The sequence below is a fragment of the Emydura macquarii genome, unplaced genomic scaffold (genome assembly GCF_026122565.2).
Source record: "Emydura macquarii macquarii isolate MOO-44397 ecotype Brisbane River unplaced genomic scaffold, CSIRO-AGI_Emac_v2 contig_71, whole genome shotgun sequence".
Classification (NCBI taxonomy): Eukaryota; Metazoa; Chordata; order Testudines; family Chelidae; genus Emydura; species Emydura macquarii.
Genome location: NW_027130208.1, coordinates 13,621,315 through 13,631,429, shown reverse-complemented (window position 1 = coordinate 13,631,429; position 10,115 = coordinate 13,621,315). Strand labels below are relative to the sequence as shown.

Sequence of the window (10,115 nt, the reverse complement as noted above, 5' to 3'; positions counted from 1 at the left end):
GCTTCTTGTCCTTTCCTCAGAGGTTAAAGAGAACAATTTTCTCCCTACTCCTTGTAACAACCTTTTATGTACTTGAAAACTGTTATCATGTCTCCCCCCCACCCCCAGTCTTTTCTTCTCCAGACTAAACAAACCCATTTTTCTCAATCTTCTCTTCCCTAGGTCATGTTTTCTAGACCTTTCATCATTTTTGTTGCTTTACTCTGGACTTTCTACAGTTTGTCCACATCTTTCCTGAAATGTTGCCCATTTGCTTGTTGTTTGTTTTCGCCTTCTTTTAAAGTATGTGGTATTTGCCCACTACTGGAGAAAGGGCACCAGTCTTGATGAGCCAGTGGTCTGATTATTCAATGTGACAAATCCAGTGTTTGCTATTTTAATCACTATACGGATTCTTTGTACAAAACACAAGTCTATACAAATCATCATTCTTACTACCTAGCTCAGTATTTACAAGTCAAGGTACAGGACTCTGATGCTTAGGCACAAGTCAAGGCATAAATAAGATGTCTCTGAATCTTGGTGGGGGGAGGGGAGGTTGTGTAAGGGTAAAACTCATTAGCCAAGATCGGAAGGATGTCAGTGCTTTCTCCTAGTGAATTCTCAATAATTCAAGCCAAAATATATATATATATTAAGGAAGCATATATATATATATATATATATATATATATGCTTCCTTAATGAGCAACACTGGCTTATTTATTTTTTCTCAATCAAACCTTATTAACTTTGCACAGCTATAAAGATAGGGTTTTCCTTACTTAAAAGTCCTACAAATTTACTCTAGGATCTAAAAAGTAATCTGTGTTCTTTCTGCCTTGTATAATTGCCTCAGTAAATAAAGATTCTGTAGGCTAAATTTTACCTTCAGTGACATCTACGTAGTGCATCGATGTGATTTCACAAGTTGGTGCAATATAGCCCTGGAACTCGAATTGAGTTAATTTTCTGTTAACAATGCACAGCAGAGTAGAATCCCACTTGCTCTCCAACAGCTGAGTTAGCTCTGTGGTGTAGAAAAACTGCATTCTGGTCAGTAAAGGCAGTAGACATGGCTAAATACAGTAGATCTAATAAACATGAAGTTACTATAAATGACTATAGCTGCACTTTCATATCTAGAAATGGAATCTATTCAAATTGGCAGCCTTCCAGCCTCTTGTGCATTACTAGCATGCTCTGCCTTTAACCACTGAAATTCACTTCTCATTTGTTGCATTCTGAAAACAATGTAGGAAAGTTTACCTTCAGAATTATGATAGACCAACTCTGCTGCAGCTACCCTGTCATCTGCAATAATGTACAGTCAGGGTCAGTCCCCCTGCAGTGAAGTCTGGAGTTCTATTTGTGATCACTGGCAAGGAAGGAGTTGATTCCCAATTTTGCTCAAACACAGGTGCACTGAATGGAGTGACAAAGGAGAACAGCTCAGGAATTCACAGATGAAACATTGTAAAAGTTACTGTAGAGGAAATACCACTTCAATCTTTAGAGAGGGGAACAGCAGTACACCCAGTGATGAGCCCAGCAACTTGTGTATTTTAAGATTCAAGAAAAAGGCTTGGTACAAATAACATTTGAAGTGAAGCTTTTCTTTTGCTGTTGAACCACTCTACTGTTTTGTATCCTTTGGGGGCTTTGTTCCAGGCCTTACGTGTCTTGTTATTCAAAGCAAATATGTGAATTCAGGAGATGTGAAAGATGCTAATTACTTAAATTGAAGGTTTAAGTTTTCTGTTTGCCATGGTTCTGGTTGAACCATTTCCATGGTGCCTGTCTGTTATTCCCTTAACTCTGACCCCTAAGGATCATCTCAAGCAGTCTGAAGTTATTTGAGTCTGAGTCTGTTGTTCTGGTTTAATTAGGACTTCTCTTGCCTTTGCTACCATTAGTTCAGGTGTACCAGTAGCAGCAATGGAAGAAGTGCTAGTGTAAGCAGAGTTCTAAGAGCTTGCCAGAGGTTTAATCACAGGCCTGTCTAACCTTAGACAAAGCAGGTCTGAATGACGTGTTGATTAAAATACTCCCAGCCATCAAGACCTTCTCCATGTTAGCACTCCCATCGCTACTACCAACAGGGAGGTGAAGCAATCATAGCAATAGTGAGAAATTCAAAGCAAAAAAGATTCAACATCTCAGCTTCTTCATTTAAGGGCAGAGAAAGCTCCTAATCCACTTCTCTAGGTCCTCTGAGGGAGACCTTCTGCAAAATAGGGAAACAAGACTTGACATGCTTGATATTCCTGAGATAAAAATCAAAACAAAGCCTTCCGGTCTTGCTTTTTACATCATAAAGAAACAAACAAAAAAGGCATTTGTCAATTCTTTCTTCCCGGTTATCTTTAAATTTGCTGAAGACTGGGAGGATGAAAAGGTAATACAACCTGATTCTCTACCCCATATAGTTCACCAGAGGCCTGATGCTGCCCTACTCATGCTGAATAGTACCTTACTGCAGGAATGGTCCCAATGAAGTCAGTGGGACTATTCGTGGCATAAGGTCCTACTCAACACAATTAAAGGGGATGCACAATTAGGTCTTAAGTGGAAACAATTGGCTGTCTGAATGTACAGTTGATTTAGCAGCAGATTCATTACCAATAAATAAACTAGCAAAAGCACTCAAACTGCCCCAGAACTTGAATAAAAAACTGGATTTTGCTCAGAAGTTAATTTTATTTTGTTGTTGGGTTCAGCCCTCGGGCAGGGGAAGCACGGGAGATTGGAACCCAAATGTGTTTGAAGAAAGTGTAGAAATACAGCACCAAAGAACTCAGGAAAAGAAGCAATGAGACTGAACAAGCAGGATACACCAGAGAAGTTCATTGGCTAAGAGCTGGTTTTCTTGAACTCCACAACGACACATGTTAAAACACATAGTTTTAATACAAGAAAATGGTATCTATAGGTATCTGACTTTGACAATGAGCTATTATCCTATAGTTCACACTGCACTGGAAACTGGGAGGAAGAAAGCAAGTTGCTGGTAATTCCTGTGTATTTTAAATAGAGAATCATTATTGCATGGGGCAAAGATCACTACTACAAAATAAAAAAACCAAAAACTTTCTGACCCCAAAAGTAGCACAACTGATTTGGTTTTATAATTAAATTTGTGTTTATTTTCTTTTCCTTCACTCCACAGCTTTTCTAAGTATGTCACAGGGCAAAAGGTACAAATGACAGAAAAATGGAAACAATGTTTATGAAAACTCCCAGCGCTGTAATTTTAACACAAAAGGACACTTTCAGGCTAGGAAATGAAATCTAATAGTGTTCCTATCCAAGTTCTAAAGACAACAACAAAAATCCCTTCACTTTGACTTCAAGTGACTGCTTGTTGTTTCACAATCCTAATCTGTACAGATCAAGATATTGTTAAATATTTGTAACTATTGCTCACTGAATTAGTAAAGATGTCTGTTATTATGAGGACATGATCCAGCATTCCTAATGTATCCCAAAACACCCTTCATTGGTGTCAACAGAAGTACTGGATGCACTCGAGACAATTGATCATAGTCTTATTGGGTTAAATTCTGACTTGCCCATGTATAGGTATAAGTGACGGTAAGAACCCACTTCTTTTGCCCCTGGTATAATAGGATCTTGGGTTCATGTACACAGGAGCAACCAGGCATTGTGCATCTTTTGCTTTCCCAGCTCCCTAGCAGGAAGGCCAAGAATGGATTGAGCCTTGGGTCTGATCTCAAAGCACCAGCCAGCACAGGGATAGTCATTTGCATTTTTACAGAAGCAACAAATTACCTCCTCTCCCCAGAATGATGAGGGAGGAAATTGTGCCTCTCTGGTACAATTCCTGCCTTGCACTGCTTCTGACATGACACATTAACATGTTGCTCCGTACACAGGGCATGTGGCAAAGCTACACTGTGTTGAACAGTACTTGTTAAAAATGATGTTGTGGTAGTATGGCTTTTGATGCTCATTTTGACAGGTGTACTGTTTTTTCCCTTTTTGTTCTGTGTTGGTTTGAAGGGCTTTTTTTCTCCATGAAGATTTGTTTAATTTTACACTTAATAAAAATCATTTTTAAGAAAAACAAACCCTGAAATGGAAAGTAACAAAGAAAAGCATATGAGAACTTCACCACTTTAGTGCCTAAGCACTGATCCTGAAAGGCGCTGAGCACCCTCATCCCTCATTGAACATCAGTGGAGGCTGACAAAGCTCAGTGTCTTACAGCATCAGGCACTTAGCATGGGTGCCTATATACACTTTTCATATTTGGTCCCTGCTGCCTGAATGGCTCTACTCTTTCTCCCATTGACATCAATGTGAGTTTTGCCATTGATTTTGGTAGGAAGAGGATCACACCATACTTCTCCCCAGCAGAATTTTATCTGCATCTTGGATGAATCTCAGATAATAATATCATGGTAGACGGTCATCCTTATGGCTATGGTTTCTTTCAGATGATTTGTTAGAAAGAAAGAAAAAGAAAGAAAGAAAGAACGAACAGTGAATGTCATGGATATGCCTGGATCCAGACACATACACAGAACATTCACACTGGCAGAGAATGCAATTCCCCAATGTAAGACATGTAACAATAGTACTTAGTACTTCTATAGTGCTTTTCATCCATCAGTCTGAAAGCACTTTACAAAGGAGAAGTATAATTATCTTTACCAATGGGGAAATGGAGAGACTGAGAGGCAAACTGACTTGCCCAGAGAGAGATCCTGTCATATGTTTTATAACAGTTACTAGCAACTGTTTTTAAAAAAAGATGACAAATGGGCCAAATCTCATAGCTATCCTTAATCCTCACTTCTACAGCGTGATTATTTCAGTACCAGAACAATTTGGACCTCCCTTTGGTATAAGATAGTCAAATAACGTAATCAGCCAACACATACCAAATATAATCTCTGGATTTTCCCCTGGTTTCCCGGAGGAGATGAGATATATGGGAAACGAGTGAGCTGAAAGAAGATAATTTTATTTATGGATGGGTGGGTAATTATTTTTTGACTATAGACCCTTCTCATGTAATTTTGTGTATATTTTATTCAGAATGATAGGTGCCTTAGGTAATAGAGAGACATCTTTAATAAACCTAAACAATACATACAGTTAAGTGATATGTTCCAAGTGCAAGACATGAGATATGATCTCTTCTTAAGTGCAAGCCTGATTGCTTTATTTGGGTCTTATTTCAGCATTAGAAGCTATTTTTAGAAAATAGAAAACTTCACACTGCAGAGACTCTCTATCTCCAGACCGGGGCTCCAAGGTAGCAATGCCCATCAGCGAGGATGCTCCTGATAGCAACGCACCTACACCTTCTCTAGTGGTTCTCGGATGTTCTAGTGGCTTTTCTGATGTTCCCTCTGCTCCCTTCCAGAAAGGGCCAGGTGCCTATCAGAAATGCAGCAGGTGAAGACAGCCCTGTTGAGACCCATTCCTGGTTCCACCAAGATCCATGGGAATTTTGCTGTCGATTTCAGGGGGATCATCTGGCTCTGGGCACTCCGTTTCCATGTCTGTATTTGAACGTTTTGCACAATGCATGTGGCCCCGGACAGATCTGGTACAGTCCGCATGCAAACCAGGCTGGGGACTTTCAATAACCAGGGCACTTTTGTTGGAGGGCCTCGAGACATTTTGCAGGCGCTGCTTTGGTTTCGCGTTGAGGTGTCTCCGAGGCAGAGCGGGGGCGTTATGCCCATTTTAAAGACGGGGAAAGTGGAGGCTGTGAGGAGGGCTGTGGACACGGCGCTGGCAGCGCTGGGACTCGAACCCGCGGCTCCTGCGGGGCGCGCGGCTGTGCCAAGCACGGCGCCAGCTTCCCCTAGAAGGCGGGTGGGGGATGGGGTGAGGCTGAGGCACCCACACATGAGCTGACTGGGGGTGGGAGGAGGGGAGCGTAGCTGCAGCACGTTGCCCCTTTGGTGTCCGCCCAGGCTGGGCAGCGCGGGAAGCTGCGGCTGCGGCTCCGGTCCCGCCACCAGCCACGGCAGGACACCCCCCGGCTGGGGCGGAAAATGGAATGTGCGCTGTCTCTTTAAAGCCAGGGACGGTCACCTGACTGCCCGGCTGCGTCACGTGGTTCCCCGGCCAACATGGCTGCGCCCAGCGCGGGACGGGCTGTCCTGGCGTGTTGCCGCTGGGCTCTGCTGCTGGCCTTGGCGCTGGGCGCGGTGGCCGGGACGGCTCGCTCCTCTTCTTCCAGCGCGGCGGCCTCCAAGGGGACGTGCGGCTGCAGCGCTGGCCGGGGGAGCGGCGACCAGGCGGCGGCGGCCCGGAGGTATTCCCCGGAGGCCAATGCCCCAAAGCCGGCCGGGAGGCCGGTCACCCGCAAGCCGCCCGCTGCGCACAGTCAGGTGGGTGATGGCTACAGCTGCCCTGGTGCGGGGGGGAGGGGAGCTCCCTGACAGAGCCGGGGGAAGGGAGAGGGCTAGTGGGAGGCCAAGGCTAAGGGAGGTGGTTTGGAGGTTGCTGCTGCGTTCTGGTCCGCCCAGGGCTTCTCTCGGTGTCGAGTGCAGCGTCTCTTGGCTCTGTGCAGGTGACAGTGCTCCCAGGAGTGTGGTTTGGGATGGCAAGTGCCTTGTACATGGCTGGGTGCTCAGAGCGATTTTGATGTATTTGACTTTTTGAGAGCAGCAGTTTTTAGACCTGAGTGCTCTTGGGCCATATATTTTAAGTGATGTTAAAGAACAAAACACTGTCCAAACATCACTACCGAGGCTAGAATATGAGCTGTAAATAGCATTGGGGTATGGGTTACTAGACTTACATGGCAAGTTCTTCTGCCGTTTGTAAAACGTGTTGCCAAATTACCATCACCAAATCCATATTATGGTAGCACACTGATAGTTTCTTCACTGGGTTGATCTCAAATGCCATGAGGCCAAGAGCTTATATTTGGTTTGAGGCAGCATTGATCTTCAGTTAGCTGGGAAGTTTAGTGAAAACAATCTGGGTAATGTGACTAGCTTACTGAAAATGTATATCGGTGAGCAACAGTAGTCTAGAAAGTCTTCAGAATGTTGTTCGGTGTTGAGGGATTAGAAAAGAACAGAGAAGTTAATGGGAATATGTATGCTATGTACCGTTGACTTAACTACTCAGCTCAGCTGTAGTTGCTTTGTTCTAAATGCTAACTTTTTGTTCCAGAAAAATGCAGTGAAAACTGACTAGTATTGGAGGCTAGCAATGTGTGCCTATGTGAAGGAAGTTATTAAACAAGTTATTTAGTCAAGAAAGAAAGTGTAAGTGCTATAAGAGGTACTGTGTATAAAATAAATGGGGCAAGCGTGCTTACTGATGGAACACAAAATCAAGAGGATCTGCTTGGTGAAATTGAAGCAATACATTCTAAAAATATGAAACGGCTCTCCTTATTTGCTCAGGTTATAATCAACATGTGGAATACCCTGTTAGGGGTAAGCATCAGGTACGGTGGCTTTGCATATAGGAATGCTTAGGCCAGATCCCCAGCTGCAGGAAACGAGCATAACTCTATTGATTTCAGTAGAACTATGCTGATTAATGCTAGCTGAGGATCTGGTCGTTAATACTTATTTTATCTTTCTGCCCTAGTTAAGATCTGTCCTAAGAATGGCCGTACTGGGTCAGACCACTGGTCCATCTAGCCCAGTAACCTGTCTTCTGACAGTGGCCAGTGCCAGATGTTTGAGAGGGAATGATCAGAATAGGGAGGTTGAGTGATCTTTCAGCTTCTGGTTCTTAGCACCTTGATCATTCTGTGATCTGATTGTTTTGCAGGCTTCCTTCTTCTGACGTACTTAAAAAAATTTGCTGTTTTAAGTTTTGTGTCTTTTGCTAGTTGTTCTCAAATTCTTCTTTGACCTGCATAATAAGCAAGTCAAATGTAAAAATATAGTTTGTGCCTTTCTGCTTTCCTCAATAGGATTAGACTTCCAATTTTTTAAATTTTTAAAGGCTGTCTTTCTTGCCTCTAACTGCCTGTTTTGTGGTGGTGTTTAGCCATGGTGGCATTTTTTTTTGATTCTCATACTGTTTTGGATTGGTTTGGTTTGGGGTATACATTTAGTTTGAGCCTGCTATGGTGTGTTTAAAAAAGTTCTCATGCAGCTTGCAGGCATTTCACTCTGGTGACTGTTCCTTTTAATATCTGTTTAATTAGCTTCCTCACTTTTGTGTAGTTCTCCTTTTTGATATTAAATGCTACTATAATGGCGTTCTTTGGTATTTTCTGCCTTAAATCAAATTTAATTTACAGTTTGGTTGCTATTACTGAGTGGTTCAGCTATATTCACCTCTTGGACTAGATCATGTGCTCCACTTAGGACTGAATCAAGAATTGCCTCTTCCTTGTGGGTTCTGGGACTAGCTGCTCCAGGAAGTGGTCATTAATGGGGTCTAGAAATTTTATCTCTGCATCCCGTCCTGAAGTGATGTACTCAGCCAGTATAGGGATAATTAAAATGCCCTATTATATGTGGGTTTTCTGTTTTTGTAGCCTTTCTAACCTTCCTGAGCATTTCACAATCATAATCGCCATCATGTAGGGTGGTTGGCAGTACATTCCTACTGCTATACTCTTATTATTCAAGCATGGAATTTCTGTCCACAGAGATTCTATGCTATAGTGTGATTCATTTAAGATTTTTACTACATTTGATTTTGCTTTCTTTCACATATCATGCCACTCCCCCATCAGCATGATCTACTCTTTCATTCTTCTATATTGTGTACTCTGGTATTACTGTGTCCCATTGGTTATCGTCGTTCCACCAAGTTTCTGTGATGCCTATGATATCAGTATTCTCATTTAACACCTGGCACTCAGGGTCACCTGTCTTAGTTTCTAGACTTGCGTGTATGTATCCTCATACACCAGGTTATAAACTGATCATCGGGGTTGATCCGTTCCACCCCCCTCACACACACTCCTTCCCTCCCACTTGTGTAGCAGTAGTGCACAACTGACCAAGTGCCTCACAGCAACGTTTCAGAGTCTCTGAAGCCTGAGACATGGACTGCACTGATGGAGACAGACTAGTACCCTCATCTTGCAATTGCATCTGTGCCTGCAGGGGGTCCCAGTGAAGCCAACAGAGCTCTGAGCAGAATGAGAAGTCACCCTATGCGGATGTCATTGAAGAATCATGTCCTAGGTCAACTAAAAGTTTTTTCCTTTGTGGCATTCTTTTGGAAGACGTGGGAGAGGTTAAGCAGGAATGACTGTACAGTTCTGTCTTGTGGTCATACCTTCTCCAATAAAATTCAAAAAAAAATTCCATTTAGAAACTTTACTCTTTAGGTGGCTCTTGTATTTGTTGAATGTCATTACTGAGAACATTTACTTGAAAGAGTGAACTTAAATTATTCTCAGTTGTCAGATGTGCAGTGAACTAGGATCTGTAGTTTAGTTTGTGGCTATATGAATGGTTAAGTCACACATTCAGGTGAGGAATAAATAGCAGGAGAGGAGGACCTCTTAAGCAATCCCAGTGCTCATGAAAATGAGAGAAACTTCAGTAGGAAAGATGTCTTTCAGAGATTCCCACATGGATTCCCTAGATTGAAGAAGCATGTTCTCAACAAAATGCTACATTATATAATTGCGTTCTCTGCTCTGCTGCTCAAACATGCATCTGTTTTGGCAACACTTTCTACGGAACATTGGGATGTGCCAATTGACGTCATGCGTTGTCTTTGGCAAGAGCATTCCCATGCCTTCCATTGAATGGAATTGGGATGTGCTTGCCAATGACTTCTGCAGAATGGAATTGGATCTGTTTGCATTTGCATATGTACCAGTAGAAGGGTTTTCTGCTATTGAAGTTGATGATTACCTAGTGTACTTTCTTCCCATCTGCAGTCATTCTAAGCTTTGTTGGAAAGAACTGCTGCAGCTGTGCCTAAACTTGAGGTTTTTAATCAGTTGATCTCTACTTCTTTCTGCTCATCTGTATAGCTCTAGCTATGGAACAAAAATGGAAATATGTCATTTAAATTTACTTTATTGCTACCTACTTCAGTATCTTATCTATATCCGTTAATGAACTCAAAGTAATGATAACGTTTGGGACAAAAACACACAAGCCAGCAGAGACCATCTATATGGAGTAAAAAATGCTTTAATAATCTTCAAA

General features: G+C 42.4%; 1 protein-coding gene across 1 annotated transcript in view; it reads left to right on the top strand.

Annotated features, from left to right (window-relative positions):
- The first annotated feature begins 6,092 nt into the window (after positions 1–6,092).
- Positions 6,093–10,115, top strand: part of SUMF1 (sulfatase modifying factor 1) — a 62,501-nt gene continuing 58,478 nt past the window's right edge. Inside the window, exon 1 of the mRNA XM_067542796.1 lies at positions 6,093–6,353. Coding sequence (XP_067398897.1) covers positions 6,093–6,353 — 261 coding nt within the window. The remainder of the gene's footprint in view (positions 6,354–10,115) is intronic.